We start from the raw sequence: 20608 nt of genomic DNA, 5'->3' as shown, positions 1-20608 counted from the left end.
TTTTACATAGTTATATAAATATACATGTGGTGAATAGAATTGACAGGCATGATTTATGACGCCATTATATTGTTAGACTATAGATAAATGTGTTACCTTTTAGTACGAAGTACAAATGTAACATTTTACATAATTTTGTAAAAGTACATGCGTTGAATAGAATTGATTATAGATGATTCATGACACCATTATATTGTATGACCGTGGATATATAAATTTACCCTACAGTACGAAGTACAAATATGTATACGATACCATACAAAACATAAATATTAACTAAAGCGTTTACTGAGATGAATAAATTGTTATACTGCTAAAAATATTTCCTCGTTTTTCTGCTTTGTATAAACATCATTACCCCATAAAGTGTTTTTTCAGTAAGAATAATATCTAACTGTAATAAAGTATTTTGTCTGATCGTGGTGTATTTTTCACATGAGAGTAAATAATGATGAGTACTTTCAACTGATCCACAGGTACATAATGGACTATCTTCCAGATTTCTGATGTACAAATGTTGATTTAGATTACTACATTTTAGTCTTAAACGTGTATGTAAAATTTGAAGATGTCTACTTCCAGTGTTAAAGTATTTAGGAATGATTACGTTGTCTTTTTGTAAAAAACCTTTAATTATATTGGCCGAGGGATTTTCGCGAATATCTAAAGGTAATATATTCCATAAATGTACTTACGAGGATAAAAAAGAGTCTTTATAATACTGAGTTCTACAATTAATTGAAAGTAAATTATTTGAATTTCTGGTATTATGTCTGTGGCTTTCTGACACTCGGCATGGGATTAATTGAGATAGATATGATGGAGTTTTTTTATGATACATTTTGTGAAACTGTAAAATTTTATGATTTTCCCGTCTTTTAGATAGCTTTTCCCACCCAACATCTTTATATAATAAACTTACACTTGATAATTTTGTAGCACCCGTAACTATTCTCGCAGCTTCTATCTGTATGTTTTCTAAGTTTTGACTTAAATAATTTGGTAAATTATCCCAGACAAAATCAGAATACTCCAATATAGGTCTTATAAAAGAGAGATAAATTGTTTGAAGAGAATTTCTATCGAGGATGTTTTTTAAATTTCTTAATACAGCCAGTCTTGGTGAAACTTTCTTCAATATACATGTATAATCAATATGGTTATTCCATGTACCATCATCAGACAACAATACTCCTAAATGTTTGTGGGATTTTACACTAGTTACATTTATATTATTCATAGTTATAGGGTCATAAGTTCTTTGTGAAGTTTTTTTGCTGAATAATAACCAATGCTGTTTTGTCTGGATTGAATTTTACTAACCACTTGTTCGCCCATGTATGTATTCTTGATAAGTCATTATTGATAGTGTTAATAGCAACTGTAGGGTTTTCAACTAAAATGTACAATGCAGTATCATCTTCAAACAATTTTATTTTACAGTTATAATATAATATCATTTACTATATCGTTTATATATCAATTCATACTTGCTTTGATTTGAAATTTAAATCCGTTTATGAACGTAAAATTGGAATATTCTATAATACTTTTACATGTACCACATCTAGGTATACCACATTTAGAAATACATGGAATTTGCTGTTCAGAATCAAGTTTTGAACGGCATAATAAATGTTTCAAATTTCTTGGTTGTCGCTTACAATTTGTGATTTTATTTCTGTCTAATACCTTTTTCATCTTGTCACCATTCTTAAGAAAATCCTCACAACTTCTAATGATTGGTAAAATATTAAAATTGTTTGGATTGTATGTGGAAACAAAATGTAAAATGCCTGTGTTCTTTCGGCTTGCGACATGGGAAGTGAAAGGTCCCTATTCCTTAGCCTTCTTTATTCCATTCAAAATTATCTCAGTAGGGAAATGTTGTTTTTTTCAAAAACACAACTAAATCAAAAAGCCGTTCCCCTAATCTCTTATTATCACTTACAATAGTAACTAATCTAGATGCAAGGTTAAATGGTACATTGAGTTTTGTATGTTTAGGATGACTAGTATAAAAGTCTAAATAATTGTGCGAATCTGTTGGTTTACAATATAGATCAGAAGTAATAATGTTGTCTTTCAATTCTACTAAAACATCCAAAAATGGCAATGTATTCTCACTTGAATCCAAAGTGTATTTGATATCTGGATATAAACTATTTAATTTGTTGTGAAATTCGATTAAGAAAGTTTCTCTGCTTGGGATGACTTGCAGACCCTAAGGTGAAAGGTGAAGGCCACTTACGATGTTCTATAGAACTCAATTTATTGACAGCATTCTGACTTTTGTAGGGCCGAACGTACTTACAATTTATCCATTGTTTTCTTAAATAAAGTGCCTGCCATTGATATCTTTCAGACTTTGATGTCAACCCACTGTTTCCAAGAATACCTTTTAAGGTCAGTGTGTCAAAGGACACCGTTACTATAATTAGGTTAAACTCAGGTGAAGAGACACACAGTGTGGCATCCTTTTTAACATATCGGTACTCATGCTTTGATTGAAAATATAAATACACTGAAATTACACATATATTCAAATGTAAATAAAATAATGATGATATGAAAATGAGAAGAGAATAAAGCAATATATATTTTTTTCTGTTTGGTTCCGAAAAAATGCTTACTTTAGCACAAACCTTTTCGTCATCGATGGCTGTAACTATCTAACATTAGAATCAACCGGTCCAAAGTTAATATATTCATGTATACATTCACATAAAATAGTACTGTAGGTGCATTATACACATCGCCTTTTGTATGGGGGTTATCAGTTACGGGAACCTGCTCTTTGATGTCATTCTTCATGTTTTGGCAGGCTGTCAACTAAATGATTGTTATAGCTCTATTCGGGACCTTGAAATCGTGATGTTTATGATCTTATTAGCATGTTACTCCCGAACAAGAGACCTGGTACTTAAATGACCATAGCTGTTCAACATTACAAATTTAACCAGTGATTTTCACCTTAGACTAATACTGATCGTTAGCACCCATGGTTGTTTCGCTGTCGCCACTTGCTAACCGCCGTTTCCTATTTTGAGAACGCGACATCATATGGCTTTGAACCAGATTTTCACGGATTAATTCGTTGACGAAGCAGTCAGCATCTCCTCTCAACATTTTGTGTTTAGATTCCTTGTTCAAGAAGCAAAAGTCTAGATTAAACCAAACTTTGTATATGCTGTCTATAATTTTTATACAGTAAGATCACATAGCGTGGAAAATTTGATATATTGAGTAAAGTGGAGTTAAATATATTATGCTTTGTTCATTTCCTCAGAACGTGTTATTTCAACCAAAACTAGAATATAGTTATGTGTTTCTCAGATATAATATCTTTATTGTTTCAAAATGATTTAGAATAAAGTTTATTGTCAAATTAAATCAAGTTCTGTAAGATATAAGACGTGTGTTCTTACATTTCGGGGAAGTGATATTTTGTTCTTTCTTTCGGCGTTTTTGAAAAAAATATATATACAAATGATGTACATACAATTGTATATATAAATAGTAGCTTTCACTTATGCCGAAACAAGTGATTTGATAAATTCGGAAGGCTGTCTTATATGTTTTGAGGAGTGAAAAGTTTAAGTGGAAAACGTCACATTTAATTGTATCTTTAGAATGAGTGAATTTGCAATTTGACCGCAAGATATTATATTTATATATGTGTAAAACACATAAAGCTACTTTACATATTTACATACTCGATATATGTTGGTTGATTGTGTCTGGTTTTGTATTGTTTAACGTCTTTATGAACAAGTATGGTCAGTTAAGGACGATAATAACAAGGATGTTTGTATGGTACTTTTTTTTTGGAAAAATACAGTTGTTGTTTTGGTGAATTTAGAAGTATTCCTAAAATGTTCCATACTTACAATGCAGTACTGGCAAGACCCTTTCTGTTATGAAAGTCAGTAACATATGTATAAGTTATTCACATGTTTTAAATGATCTACCATATCCGTTATTCGTGCAATGTTATTAATGATCTTTCGTATCCGTTATTCGCACAATGTTATTAATGATCTTTCGTATCCGTTATTCGCACAATGTTATTAATGATCTTTCGTATCCGTTATTCGCACAATGTTATCAATGATCTTTCGTATCCGTTATTCACACAATGTTTTTAATGATCTTTCGTATCCGGTATTCACACAATGTTTTTAATGATCTTTCGTATCCGTTATTCGCATAATGTTTTTGATGATCTTTCATATCCACTATTCGCACAAAGTTTTTAAAGATCTTTCGTATCCGTTATTCGCACAATGTTATTAATGATCTTTCGTATCCGTTATTCACACAATGTTTTTGATGATCTTTCGTATCCGTTATTCACACAATGTTTTTAATGATCTTTCGTATCCGTTATTCGCATAATGTTTTTGATGATCTTTCATATCCACTATTCGCACAATGTTATTAATGATCTTTCGTATCCGTTATTCGCACAATGTTATCAATGGTCTTTCGTATCCGTTATTCACACAAAGTTTTTAAAGATCTTTCGTATCCGTTATTAGCACAATGTTATTAATGATCTTTCGTATCCGTTATTCGCACTTCCCATTTCTTTTGAATTTGCTCGAATACTTTCTTCTCGAGTTTAAAGTTTACTGCCATTCCTACTGCTTGGTTTAGAAGTTCTAAGGCGTCTGATCTGTATCCATTGATCCAAAGTAGCTTTGCTTTAGCTCGCCTGTACAGCATATCTCTTCTCTTGTCTGTGTCTATCCAATTTTCCGCCTTAGCATTCTCCAAGCATGCGTGGGCATTGGCCTTATCCTCTCTTGTTATATGTAGTTCTTCTGGGTCAAAAATATCCTCAGCGTAAAGGCCGATATTCAGATAGCAAAACGCTTCCTTTACCCGAAACATTCTTGACCATAGGTTATTTTGATCTTTGTCGGCTATCAACTCTACTTGACGGAATCCTTCACGAATTTGTTGAATGATATATGCTTTCTTTTCTGGTTCGTTTGTCTTTGTTTTCGTTGCATCGGCACTGAAATGACCCAGGTGCACATTTATGTACCCATACAAACAACTGTCGTTGGTTTTCGCCATGTTTTTTACATTAAGATATGTATTGAGTGACTGATATCCTTCCTTTGCTTCCCTCATAGCACTGTCCATATTTCCAGAAACTGCGAGCGCGGCTGCATGTCTACAACAAAAGCAATATACTTATATTATTTCTGTCTGTCTTTGCAAACATTGTTCCTGGTAGATCATTTGACGACCTCCTCAAACAAAATAACTCAACATTGACACTGGAAAGGATCAGTAGATTTCTATTACACTCAGAAAATGTAAGTTACCAGGTATGGGGATTGATGAATAAACCGGAAACGGTTTTTTGTTCAACACCATGATCTCATTTAGGTAAGCCGTGTAATAAGAAACATGAAAATTTAGCCTAATCTTGAACTGTCATCTTGGGGATTACTATACCCATTTCAAACAATATTTAAAGTTCAGCCAATCGGGGACTAATATCTATTCGGTATCCCTAATTCACGTTATTATCAAATTTAGTTGAAATAAGCTAGTATCTAATTTTCAACAAATAAGAAACCTTCATTCAGCATGGTTGTCATAGCAACGAAACCTATACAATGAAGTTTGGAATATCCTCATACCCATGTTTAATAGATTTGGTTGGAGTTGTCCGGACAACGGACAGACAGAAAGGTTGATTCCAGAATACCCCCAACTTCGTTGCGGGGGTATAACTAAGCTATTCTTACCTGAACATGTATATCATTCTTGCAATTTTCGGGAAAGTTGTTGTCGGCCCCAGCAATTCCAAACATTTGTAGATGTCGTGATCTGCCAACCCCTCGGTTATGTCTGAAGTTGTTCTTAGCTTGTCGACCTGCCCTTCACACCTGGCAAACAAAATGCAATACGTCCTGGCATCTAACTTGTATGCTATAAATTCTTCACACTCTTTGAGACAGTCGCTGTGTGGGCCTACAATATCCCCATCGTATACACGTTTCTGAATTTTGTCTGCCAAATTTCTGTACTGAACGTAGTCCGTGCTCTGTTTTTCTGTTTCTGCTGTTTCTCCTGCCGAAGTTGTTTGTTGCTCATAATTTACAGAAATATTAATATCGTGACAAGTATCAATACTAACAAGACTTGCCATGTGAAATAAGAAATGTCCATGTAATATGCACGGCACTACTGTATTAGTGTCACCATCCGTAAAATCGACAGCAATGATTAATCTCCCTCTGATATAAGACTATATGATAAACACAAGGCTGTTTATGCCTATTACACAACGTCAGCTTCTTTGTCTTTGTAAACCTGACCTTTGACCGGGGTGTCTTACCATTATATATTTCTATTGTCATGCAATATGATAATATAACAGATTACGTGCAAATATCGGTCGTGTATAGACCTATGTGCAACTATTGTGTACATACAAATTTGATTTGCCACCAGTGATATCCATTACTTAGCTTTAGTCATTTATAGCAATATAGGCATATTGCCGCCTTTTAACCCCTCCCCTCATCCGCCTCGGGGTCAGCCCCACCATTTGTACAGTTTTTAATTTTGAATTATCATTACCTAGGATGCTACTATTCAAATATGAGTGATATCAATTGCTTAGTTCCGGAGAAAATGCCTGCTTTTGGCTCCGTTCTTCAGCCCCTAGGGGGTCAGCCCCATCATTTGTACAATTTTGAATCCTAACCGACAAGGGATGCTTCCAGTCAAATAAAGATAACTTGTTGACATACGGACGGACGACGGACGCCACAGTATTTATATAAAGATATGGTCTGAGGCTTCTGGGATCTAACGGATAGGGCCCAATAGGAGATACAGCAAAATCTTTGGAATCCTTCTTTCGTGGAATGACGTATTTTCCCCCAAATTTCCAAAAAAAAAACAAAAACAAACAAACAAACAAACAAACGCACCGGCAGCGACAACGGCAGAGTCGTCAACTTTTCATATTTAGGTTTTGCGTTCACAAAGAGAAGCCCAACAGTTATCAAACAGTAAGATCACATGGTAACCATCTCCACATAGCTAGCTCAGTTAAGATCAGTTTGTGCTGAATGAATACATATTAACAGTATTTAAATTCGCTCTGTTCTTCGCAGTTTCTCGCGAAGTAGTACATCTCGCGAAAAATAGAAGTTTTACAACAAGTACTACTGATGTTTAGAGACATGTTATATTTATGATGATCTGGCTCCTTGCATATGTTGAACTGAATGTATATTCCAAATCTATTCAACTGAACACATTTTTAGGTCACTTGAGACGAAGTCTCAAGTGACCTATTCTAATCGCCTTTTGTCCGTCGTCGTCCGTTGTGCGTCGTGCGTCGTGCGTCCGTAAACTTTTTACATTTTCGACTTCTTCTCCAAAACCACTTAACAAAATTCAATGAAATTTGGCAGAAAGTTTCTATGGCTAAAGGTCAACCAAAATTGTGAATTATATGGTCCCCAGCCCCCAGGGGCCTGAGGGGTGGGGCCAAAAAGGGTCAAATTGACTAAAACTTCAAAAATCTTCTTCTCTACTCTCAGATATGGTATAATCAAATACTCTTCATAGATGGAAGGGTCTTAAGGTGCTTTACCAAAATTGTGAATTTCATGACCCTGGGGTCTCACGTTTGCCCCTGGGGAGGGGGGTAAACTTTACTATAGTTTATATAGGGAAATCACATTTTTGACTATTATTTGTTGGATTTGTATTGGAATTCATTCTAACTTGTATCAAATTATCAGCATGGGATGACAGTTTGATGGTATGTACATGTTGGCCCTGGTTGACCCCCAGGGGCTGGTGGCCGGGGCCAAAAAGGGTCAAATTGACTGAAATTTCAAAAATCTTCTTCCCTACTCTCAGATATGGTAGAATCAAATACTCTTCATAGATGGAAGGGTCTTAAGGTGCTTTACCAAAATTGTGAATTTCATGACCCTGGGGTCTCACGTTTGCCCCTGGGGAGGGGGTAAACTTTACTATAGTTTATATAGGGAAATCACATTTTTGACTTTTATTTGTTGGATTTCTATTGGAATTCATTCTAACTTGGTTCAAATTATCCTCATGGGATTACAGTTTGATGTTATGTACATGTTGGCCCTAGTTGACCCCCAGGGGCTGGTGGGCGGGGCCAAAAAAGGTCAAATTGACTGAAATTTCAAAAATCTTCTTATCTACTACATGTATATGTTAGAATCAAATACTCTTCATAGACTGACCCCATTAGGACTGATGGGTGGGGCCAAAAAGGGTCAATTTAGTTGGCCGAAATATTTCAAATCTCAGGTGACCGTTAAGGCCCTTTGGGCCTCTTGTTATACAAACCATCAAATTAATAGTTTAGTAATGCTTGAAAAATAACAAGATAATGTTTTCTTCCAATATGCACTTTGAAGTTCTTTGCGAATTTATATTACAATTTCAGTAATGAATATCGAACTTTAAATTTTAAAAAGTACATTGTATAGTGCAAATAATTCGTGAGGAAGTTGACTATGCTTGAAACAGCTCCAACAGCTTAATGACACGGTTTGTAAAATTTTCAAAATTTGAAACTACTCTAGTATTCACGTAGCCCGTGATCCAAACTTTTTGGAATCTAATCATTTGAAATATAATTGGTGAATTGAAGTTGTGTAAATACACAATGAACTTGTTTGCCCTGAGTGTATGTATTGTATTTACATTGTATATCGATCATGTATAATACACAATTCAACAATAACGGCTTACGTGATAGTCTAGGTACAATTATGTCATAAGGAACCACTAATTAATTAACGGTAAAGATAATTATCAAAGCATTGTTGTGATATTTTGTTGATAAAACCTAAATATGGAAGCTCGGGTACCTTGCACTGCAGATAAAATCATGAGCGTTTGATATGATCGCTACTCTGAAAACAAGGTCAAAGGTCACTGATGAATAGCATGTGCATACGATACACATAATCTTATTAAAAATCCTGCAACGATGAATGCATTTCTTATGTATGATATTTGTTTATTCAAATCACCATGCGTCCTTGGTTCGTCGTCTGTCCGTTCTTACTGAACATCCTTGTGGGGTTGTTTCACATATTTATTGTGTCTCCTGTAGGAGTAACCTTCACAATGTCATGTGGGTCCCGCTTGGTCCTTAGTTGTGCCCATTTCATTTTGGGTCTGATCTCGAAACAAGATGGCCTCGAAGCAGCCATCTTGGATTTTGATAATTGAAGTGTGTTATCGCTATTTCTCGGAAACTATAGAAGGGATATTTCTCAAAATTCATTGGTAGGTTCCCTTTGTTATTCAGAATCTAAACAAAATTGCATTTTTGGTTTAGTTTATTTTGTTTAACGTCCTATTAACAGCCAGGGTCATTTAAGGACGTGCCAGGTTTTGGGGTTGGAGGAAAGCCGGTGTACCCGGAGAAAAACCAGCGGCCTACGGTTAGTACCAGGCAACTGCCCCACGTATGTTTTGAACTCGCAACCCAGAGGTGGAGGGCCAGTGATAAAGTGTCGGGACACCTTAACCACTCGGCCACCGCCGCCCCCCCCCCATTTTTTTTTTTTTATCAATTTTGCATCATTTAACTGAGGGACAGTCAGAAGCCAATGCCACATTTTGTATCTTTATACTGATGAACACTTTGTAATGACATGATGAAGCAAAGTTGGTTTGAATAAAAAAAAGGAATCAACTGACGAAAGTGTAAGGTTATTGGATTAAAAGTCAAGGTCACATTTTGTATCTTTTCACTGATGACCATTTTGTTAGGGCATTTCGATAGTATGAAGCAAAGTTGCTCAGAATTAAACAATGAGTCAACTTACCAAAGATCAATGTAATGGTGTCGAAGGTCAAGGCATTTGGTATCTTTTCACTGACGAACTGTTTGTTAAGACATTATGAAGCAAAGTTAGTTATAATTGAACAAAAGTAGTCAGCTGACAAAATGTCATGTTTTGTATCTTTTTGGTAATGAAGAATTTGATTGAAAGAAAAAAAAAACTGACAAAATGAAATGAAATAGGAGTCGAGGTCACGGAGTCAGAGGCCAATTTAACACTTCTTTAAAATCAATTATGTGTATGTGAACCAAAGTTGCTTGGAATTTAAACAAAGAGTCCTCTTGCCAAATGTTAAGGTCGATTTGTCAAAGGCCAATGTCCACTTTTGTATCTTTTTATTAATGAATATTTTATTAAGATAGTATGAAGCAAAGACAATCAAACCAGAACTCCACTGTCCAAAGGTCAAGGTCAATGAGTTAAAATAACATTCGATTGATAAGGTCAAGGACAAGTTTATCTCTGGATATTACCTTGGCCCTTTGTTAGAGGATTAAAGCCAAAAAATCAAATAGGAGATATTTATATCGGCATTTTCATTTCTATTATCCAACATATACGGAGGCCGGCGCGTTTGATGTATAGATTGCTCTCTAGTGACAATGCTTACTAGAAGGCTAAACTAAGTTAATTTTGCAATATCATTCTTGATAAAAAATACCAGTCTGTTATGATGTAGATTCCAGTGAACTCATCCGCTAATGCTAGTGTGAGGTTCAGTGATATACAAAGAGAGGCGAGCTTTGTAACGATGAGATGAGCTGGAGCCTGTTTTTTCATGACATGAATAAATAACAAACACAAACAGGACAATTTCGTTACTTTATTGAATGAATAAATCACAATCTTAATCATGTTTTCCGAATACAACATATAAATGAAAGAAGAAACATAGTAAATTACCTTGGAATTGAATCTAAATTAACACACGCAAGTTTACATTGTTACTGATCTGATGTGCATGTTTGAAAATCATAATTTTTCAAATTACTGAAAAAAATCCGTTCATCACTATTTTAATGATATCTTATCCCTTTTTTTTAAAGGATTGAAATATTGACACAATGTTAACTCCACAGTTTCTTCCACATATGCAATAGTAGTGCGTACTTATCAAAAAGTACCTAATCCGCCAATAGAAGAATCGGGATGGACCATACCAGCAACTCCTCACTCTTCTACTGATCCAGTAACAGTGATAACGGCATCTTCCCCAAAACCAAGACCTCTTTCTACGGACAAGTGTGCCTGATTCGGTCTCTTCCAAGTCTTCATCTAGATTAAAAAAATAATTTTAAAAAAACAGAATGTCAAAATATATACACTGATAAAATCGATTCCCATCCTGTACTTAACTCTGATTCTAGATAATGGGCAAGATTCCCTAATTATGAACATATCAATATTACACGTCATTGAAATATAATTCGCTATGTAATCAATTATTCTTTATGATTTCAATGTTTTCCGAAATTTATTTTTTTATTTCATTAATTAATATATTACGCTTATTTATTAAGATACAAGAGGCCCATGGGCGTTAACGGTCACCTGAAATTTGAAATATTTCAGTTAATCTAATTGACCTTTTTGGCCCCACCCATCAGTCCAAAGGGTCAGTCAGGGCTAACATGGACATATCATTAAGCTGTCTCCCATGCTGATAATGTTAAGAAAGTTAGAATGAATTCCATTAGAAATCAAACAAATGATGGTCAAAAATGTGATTTCCCTACATAAATTATAGTAAAGTTTACCCCCTCACCAGGGACGAACATGCAACCCCAGGGTCATGAAATTCACAATTTTGGTAAAGAACCATAAGATCCTTTCATCTAGGGGAATGTTTGATTCTACCTTATACGTGTCTTGAGACTTCGTCTCAGGTGACCAAAAAATAGAAAAATAGAGCCGAAAGATATTGTACTATGTGTCCAATTGGTATTGGTATTGGTATTGGTATTGAAGCATGACTTTTACTTTTTACCTTGTTGACTTCCGTCCTGGGGGACATCTTGACACTGGGCCTTCCGGGTCAAATGACGTATCTTACGGGCGCCACACCAGGACTCCACAGTAGTCTTCACTTCATCTGTCATAACAGGTTCGTCATCGCCATATAAACACGCCTTCTCGTCTGTGGTGTTGGTATTTTCCATCACCGGGGATCCATTGGTCTGTATAAAGATATTCAATTCATCAGACAATGCCAAATTATACCATGTAGTAAGTTGGTCTGATGATAACATTGACCGTGATATAAGGTCTTTTTTCATTCGTTTGCCTTTTGACTATGCCATATTCACACTATCTCTAGAAAAATGACATTGTTTTAATAAGACCTGGTTTTATAAGTTATGGATGAAACAAAGACGCCGCTGCTTCAAAATCACCTGGTCTTGATATCAGAGTACTATATCAGTGGTTTCAATGTCAGATCATTGTTTTTTAATGCCTTATTTTCATTAATTATGAGCTTTATTTGTTAACATTCCGTTATTTAATGATACAAAATTAAATGCAGCTTGTTGGAGTTTCGTAATTTAATTACGTGATGTGTTATCTCCTTGTTAATATTATGAAGATAAACAGGAATTCAAAATATTTAAAAGTGAAATGTTTTTGGTAAGCGTTTTGCAAGATTCTTCTTACTTTTAATGTCAATGAAAAAAATACTTTCAATTTTAAACAAGTTAATGGCTTTAATGAAAGTTCGCCTAGCGGCATGAAATATTCAAATAATGTAAACATGCTGATTTTAGAAAACACACATTTAAGCGCATAAATAAATTTAGCACAATAGCGTAATAATGAATTTTCGCTTGGAAAATATTTGCCTAAAAAAAAAGAACACTAAAACTACAATGGGAGCATAATAATTCAGCATATACTGTCAATTCGAAAAAGCGCAAAGATAAAATTATCGCTAAAACAAATGTACATTTATAGTAACCCGATTCTCTTAATTTAGGTATATTATAACATTTTTAAAAAAATCAGATATTCATTATATTTCATCGGTATCTTTCCATTATGTGGAAAATGTATACAGTATATTAATAAAATGATAATGGCCTACAAATGACACCCTCTAAAAAGAAGAAGAAGAAATCCCATCTAGGTGAAGGTCACCCTTATATAAAGAGTTCATATATCAGTATGTATTCATGAATTATATTCAGTACATAAAGGGTGTATATATGAACATAACGAACATTTCCTTACAGTAACTTCACTTTCTGCCTCCTCCTCCTCCTCCTCTAGTGTCTGTTCTGTTTTTTCTTCTTCGTCCAGTTCCAAGAAGTGACAATCTTCGGTTTCCGATTCGGGAATGACCACACGTATATTCTTGAGAAAACAAAATGTATATCAAAATTGACAATGGACATCATCTTATCACTTTCATAAATCACATAATGTTAGATTGGGATATTTCTCTGTTTAATAAAAGCTTAGCTGAATGTGCTCGGGATTTCAATTTGCAAAATAATGCCTTTGCAGTTGTTTAAAGACATGAAAGGAGTACAGAAAAAAACGAAAACAAACTTCAAACACAAAATCGATTAAACGAGGGCACGCTTTCAAAAAACGATAGATTTGCATGGAAATTCATGAAAAAAGTACAATGAGATGAAGACCAGGTGCTCCGGAAGAGTAAACGTCTTCTGCCTCACCGAACACTCCCAATATACAAACTAAAAACACCGTGATAAGTCACAACCTCAAAGGGGAGTTAGGGGTGGTGTCAACGAAACGACTAGGAATATCAACAAGCATTAACACATACGACTTCATATCGCATATAGGTATTACATATTTACAAATCGGATCGTGATGTCAACCATGCAACTTTCCAAATGTCTTCATCAACCCTCTCACAATGAATATGTGACAACTAAAGATAGACGTAGATAGCTACGATTTAACCCCTTAACTCCCAACTACGCCAAACTACGCCAATAGCACGTCGGTGTTAGGGAAATGGTCGTATCTCCCTTATTTGTTTACCTATTGAGATACCGAATATAGCTAGTAAAACGGGAGAAAATATCCAACAACATTTGTTCTTTGTAAAATTTCATTTGACAAACTTTTTTGATACATTTTATGAGTTGAAAAAACAAGCCAACTTTTTTTTCGACTATTTTGAATTGTTGACGTCGTGTTTCAGCCGGCGTAATCGTCCAAGCACATAGTCATATTCCTTCTACACATAGTTATACTCCTACACATAATCATACTCCTTCTACACAGTTATACTCCTACACATAATCATACTCCTTCTACAAATAGTTATACTCCTACACACAATCACATTCCTTCTACACAGAGTTATACTCCTACACATAATCATATTACTTCAACACATAGTTATACGCCGACACATAATCATACTCCTACACATATATATACTTCTACATATAATCATATTCCTTCTACAAATAGTTATACTCCTACACATAATCATACTCCTTCTACACATAGTTATACTCCTACATATAATCATACTCCTTCTACACATAGTACTGCTCCTACACATAAGCATACTCCTTCTACACATAGTTATACTCCTACACATAATTATACTCCTTCTACACATAGTTATACTCCTACACATAATCATACTCCTTCTACACATAGTTATACTCCTACACAAAATCATACTCCTTCTACACAGAGTTATAATCCTACACATAATCATGCTCTTTCTACACATAGTTACACTCCTATACATAATCATACTCCTTCTACACATAGTTATACCCCTACACACAATCACATTCCTTCTACACATAATTATACTCCTACACATAATCATACTCCTTCTACACATAGTTATACTCCTACACATAATCATACTCCTTCTACACAGTTATACTCCTACACATAATTATACTCCTTCTACACAGTTATACTTCTACACATAATCATATTCCTTCTGCAAATAGTTATACTCCAACACATAATTATACTCATTCTACGCATTATTATACTCCTATTGTACAGTTATACTCCTTCTGTGATTCGCCACTCCTACACATACTCCTCCTACACATAACCTTACTTCTCCTACACATATTTATCCTTCTCCTTAGATTTACTCCTCCTACATAAATTGTAGATATAAACTTTTATTACATATTTACCTGTGAAATATCGAAAATTATTTATTCTATAAAATTGATATTTTTCATTAGTTCTTAAACGTGTTACATGGAATATAATGGTATGTTATTTTCATTTTAAGACTAAGATCAAGCACAAGAAGAAACCCAAAAATATTTCACAGTTACACGTGAAAATAATTTCAACATCTACTGGACATTTCTTGGCTGGGTGTTAAAATAATAGCATAATATTGACACGTTCCTTAGATTGATGGATTCATTTCTTTCCAAGAAGATTTTGAAATAATTATTTATTCTATGTTGTTTCTTTTAAAGTCTGTTATGGTACCTCTCTTCATGCAACATAAATCTTGGTGTAAGTTGTGTCAAAGCGAAAAAATCCATTTCTTTTCGTACTTTTCATCTATGTGACAGTATCCATAATCTAAATTCTATTCCCTTGAACAATTTGAACAAAACTTTTTCTTTTTAGGTCATCTGGTCCAAAGGGTCCCAAAAAGGGGAGCATTGGTGAAATTTTGCTTCAAAATCCTACTCCTCCTTAACCCTTTGGTGGATTTTATCCAAATTTGGTGTGAGACATCATATATTAGGTCATCTGACCTAAACATATGTCCGAAAGACCTTTTATTTCAAAACACTACTCCTTCTAAGTCCCAAGGCGGATTACTACCAAATTTGGTTTGAAACATCATTTGGGAAGGCGATCATATTTTGTATAAATGAGGCTGGTCCGACCCCTGGAGACAGAGGGGCGGCGCCCCAAAAGGGGAACTTTGGTTAATTTTTGCTTTAAAACCCTACTCCTCCTGAACCCTTTTGGTATTTGGTGTGAAACATTGGGGAAGGGCTATCATATTTTTTTTCTATAAAAAGGCTGGTCCGAACCCTTGGGACACAGTGGCTGGGCCCCAAAAGGGGGACTGGTGATAGAAATGAGGTTGGTCTGACCCCTAGGGCCCCAGTGGCGGGGCCCCAAATGGGGAACTTTGGTAAATTATTGCTTTAAAACCCTACTCCTCTTCAACTCTTAGGTGGATTACATTCGAATTTGGTGTGAAACATCAATGAGAGAGGGAAATCATATTTTATATAAATGAGGCTGGTGTGGCCCATGGGTCCCGAGTGGTAGGGCCTAAGCTGCTTTAAAACACTATTCCTCCCAAACTTTTCTGTGGATTACAACCAAATTTGGGTTGGAAGATCATAAGGGGACGTCAATCATAATTTGTTTAAATGAGGCTTGTGGGACCCATGGGGATAAACGGACGAGGCCCCAAAATGTGAACTTAGCCAATAACTTTGCTTTAAAACATTCCCTCCTGAATGCCTTGATTGATTACAACCAAATTTGGTTCGAAAACATCATAGGGGATGGCGATAATAATTTATATAAATGAGACAGGTCTGACCCCAGTGGAAAGAAAAACAGGGTCCCAAAAGGAAGCTTAGTGTTGCTTTAAAATACTACTCCTCCTGAATGCTTTAATTGATAACAACAATACTTAGAATTTAGTATGGAACATCATTGGGGAAGGGCAATCCTTATTGATATAAATGAGGCTGGTCTGTCCAATGGGGACAGAGGGGCATAGCCCAAAAATGGGAACTTGGCTTAGATTTTACTTAAGATGCTGCTCCTCCTTTAAGCCAAACTGAATAAAAAAACAAATTTGATTTGAAACTTAACTGGCTGCGTATAGACAATTTATGGCAGTGATACTGGATTGAGGAGTGTGTCCCTGCTGTAAGTGTTTGTCAGATGACCGTTAAGGCCCATGTGCCTCTTGTTTCATATCCGTGTATGTGTTTGTAAACGTTGAATTTGTCAATTATGTAGCTTATCATTTGGTCATTCATGTTACTTTTCCCTTATTCTATGGTAACATAACAGATGATTTCAAATTTCATATTGTATATCTGTCTGACCTACAGAGGATATGCTCATGATATTGAATTAGTATTGCCTTTACATGTAAAATGGACCGACAGAGATTCTTATTCACATCAAATTCTTCTCTAATATCCCTCTTAAATTCCATATGGATGTTTTTCTTCTTGTAAAATCAGTAGATAAAATATGACACATAAAATATATAAGATCATTTTTATCAATTATCTTGGAAGGTCACATATGACAGGTTTGGATGCACAAAGCACTAACGGGTTCGTAAGAAACTCCATTCTATGAAGATCCTCCTTTAGGCAACACAAAACAGTGACAAAAGGTACAATTACACATAACATAACGGTCTGGGATATTGATTTATTTCGACCAGGAAGTCCTTTTGTATATTGCAAGATAATAGATAAAATTGTTAAAAGGGTATTTTTTATCTTTAATTCCCTTTGGAATATTTTTCTTGTTATAAAAACTGTATGAATCAAAATGTGTACTTTGAAATGTTTGCGGAAAGGGCGATAACACAAGTTGAAATAACTTTTTCCCAATCCTTTTGTAATTGTTTTGCAATGAAATATGAGAACTTTAATATCTTATTCTTCATGGATAAAAAGTAAAAAAAACGCATATTCTATTGCATTAAAACACACGTCCTGAGGTCTCAAAGGAAACCACAAAAAAACAATAAGATGTCTAAGCGATTTATTTGATTGTGTAGCTTCTATCTTTGGATATCAGTACTGCGGAGGGGACATGAATTCAGTGAGTATTGAGTCGGGGGGAACCGACGGGAAGGACATCCTTCATTCAGCAATGAATGGGAATGATTTAATTGCTAATTATCTTTTCTCTTGTCACCTCAACATAAGCAGATGTAGGACTCAACCATGCATCGGTCAATAATTTCGATAAGTTTTTACTTGGTCCACGTCTGTCAGATGATTTGATAAGCGCAAACTCAATGTTGAAGTAGATGCAACTTACTCTGTCATACCATACTGGCAATAGCGAATCAGTTTATACAATTTATATAGAGAATACATGGTTAGTATCTTACAATACAAGGTTTATTTTGGCGAGGGTTAGGAAAGACGAGATGGCGAGCCTTTGGCGAGCCATCTCGTCTTTCCGTTCCGAGCCAAAATAAACCTTGTATTGTAAGATACTTACCATGTATTCTGTTTATCCTGCAACTATTTCACAGTAGCTGACATTCAAGTTAAATGGAAAAAACGTCATTTGTTTACCTTTTTGAACTGAAGCGATGCGTCCGCATTGTGGCGCAGGAATATTTCCATTCATAAGAACTATATTTACTTCCGCCTGTAATGTCACTGCGCTGTTACAATATAGTTCCGATCATTTTTGCTACCTCAAAGTGTAATTTCACACATATGTGTATGAAAATATCACGCAAATACATTTTATTTCTGATAACGAATTGTTTAATACCTTTATAATGACATAATTCATTCAAGTTAAAGTTTTACAATTCGCACTAGAAAATGTTAAGCTTAGTCAGTAAGCTAACAGGGTACGTACCATGTACACACGTGTGTCACTGTTGTAATCGTTACATAACATTGGATTTTACGGAAACATGCATCGACATCAAGGCTATAGCCTTACATTGGATTACTGGTATAGATATTCAGGTTGTTGATATGAAGTGTTGCACCATAAAATATGGAGTTTAATTGAGAATTCGCCTGTGTAATAGAGCTAGTGCTGCTGGCATTGTGCACGGATGGAACATGTGTAAAATTCATTTCGCTGGACGGATTTAAATTAACGGGATTTCCTGTTTCACGGTGAGTGGCTAACATGTTTGAGTAACTTCTTTGTTGTGTTTCGGAAATGGAACTATAATTGATAATTGACTGTACGTTTTTCTGGATTCTCGTACAATGTAGCAGACGCTGACAGCTGACGATTGTTGACAAACAATATGACGTCATCATTATCAGGTCAAAGTTTGTGCGCGTGATCATGAGGTCAACTTGAAAGTAGTTCCGTCAGAGTTGGAAAAAGTTCACGTGAATCCTATTGACGGATAAAGCACTTCGTATTGACGGATAAAGCACAAGTTTATCCGACAGTAGTTATCGGTCAGTGAGTGTGGCAGTTGCAGGATAAATATAATTTCTGATATTTTTTTTTTTTTTTTTTGTGAATTTAGATAATATTTAATACGAGGGGTGTTCCAAAAATAATGTCACTTGCATCGGTGCTCATATAGCGGAAGTGCTTTTGTTCATTTTAATTTGCTCTGCCCTTCAAAATATTCTCTGCCAGCCAGAACACACCTTTTTAGCCGGTCAATCCATTTTTGGAAGCATTTTTCATACTCTTCAATGGGTACACCCATCAGACACTGATCAACAGCAGATCCAAGGGCATTTCTCGAATTGTATCTCCTTCCAGATAAATGATATTTAAGTTTTGGAAAGAGAAAATAGTCGCAAGGGGCCAAGTCTGGCGAATACGGAGGGTGCGGAAGGACGGTAACCTTCTCTGACTCCAAAAAGTCAGTCACAATACAATGTACGTGCCTTGTGAGCGGGTGCATTATCATGCAAAAGTCGGACATACTTAAGTCCTGTTTTGGGGCAGCGACTTTTGTAGTAGTTCTTCAACTTTCTCAGAACAACGTTTTTATAGAACTTGCCTGTGACCGTTCTGCCTTTTGGCACCGGGATTTGAATAGCTGGACCCTTATTAGTGAAAAAATAGCATACAAAACCTTCTTTACTGTTCGTATTCGTTTGGCAATACTTGGGCGTCTGGCATTTTTAGTGGCCCATATTCGGTTGGCAACCTTCCGCTTTGGTTCAAAATAATACACACAGGTCTCATCACCAGTGACTATATTATCAAAAGGCTTTTTACTGTATTTTGGGTACATTTTGAGAAGTTTTTTTGCCATTGTTACACGCGTCTTCTTTTGCTCATCCGTTAACAAATGGGGTATCCATCTTGCATTTATCTTTCTAACTTTTAGGTGTTTCTTCAAAATTGCATGAACTCTTGCTAACGACAAGTTTGTTATTCGAGCCAATTGTCTTACGGTGAATCGAGCATCAGTTTTGAGGATATTCCGGATTTTTTCTATGTTACCTTTGGTCGTAGTTGTTGCAGGACGACCTGGGTGAGCAGCATCTTTCAGTTGCTGCTGCCCAGCACTAAATTTACCTACCCACCTACAAACAGTCCTGTGAGACATTTGGCCCTCCCCATAAATGTCACACACCTCGCGGTGAATATCTACAGCCTTTATGCCGAGTAATGACCTACCTTTTATATAGGCCCTAATTTCAAGAACATTTTCAGCTCGTTTTCCTGTCATTTTGTGTCTAGTCTAACGAATAGGCTATGAAACGATGTACACTGTACCGAGGCCAGTGAACGTGTGGACGAGATATTTACCTGTGTCACGAGCCAGTGATCACTCAATCGACACGAGGTGGTTTTGTGCATAAATTGCACGATTTCCGCGAAATAAAGCACAGATGACATTATTTATGGAACACCCCTCGTACTCTTATTTTCAGTTAACGTCTTCTATTACCACAACAGACAGGTACAGATACACTGAGGAGCAAGTGTTGAATTATGAAAGATTGTTTTTTTTCCCTTTCAAATTAGAGTTATTAAAATGTGATTATTGGGAGTATATATTCCAGTGTTAGCAT

General features: G+C 35.5%; 1 protein-coding gene across 1 annotated transcript; it reads right to left on the bottom strand.

The window, feature by feature from the left end:
* Positions 1-10896: 10896 nt before the first annotated feature.
* Positions 10897-20139, bottom strand: LOC117326558. The gene is made up of 4 exons (XM_033883315.1): positions 19984-20139; positions 13110-13232; positions 11872-12061; positions 10897-11159 (listed from the first exon to the last, which is right to left on the bottom strand). Exons 1-4 carry the CDS (start codon positions 20137-20139, stop codon positions 10912-10914), a joined length of 717 nt encoding a protein of 238 aa, XP_033739206.1. The 3' UTR covers positions 10897-10911.
* Positions 20140-20608: the final 469 nt, after the last annotated feature.

The sequence above is a fragment of the Pecten maximus genome, chromosome 4, assembly GCF_902652985.1.
Source record: "Pecten maximus chromosome 4, xPecMax1.1, whole genome shotgun sequence".
NCBI classification, from domain to species: domain Eukaryota; kingdom Metazoa; phylum Mollusca; class Bivalvia; order Pectinida; family Pectinidae; genus Pecten; species Pecten maximus.
Note: the sequence above shows the minus strand (reverse complement) of the source record. Positions and strands in the feature narration are given on the sequence as shown.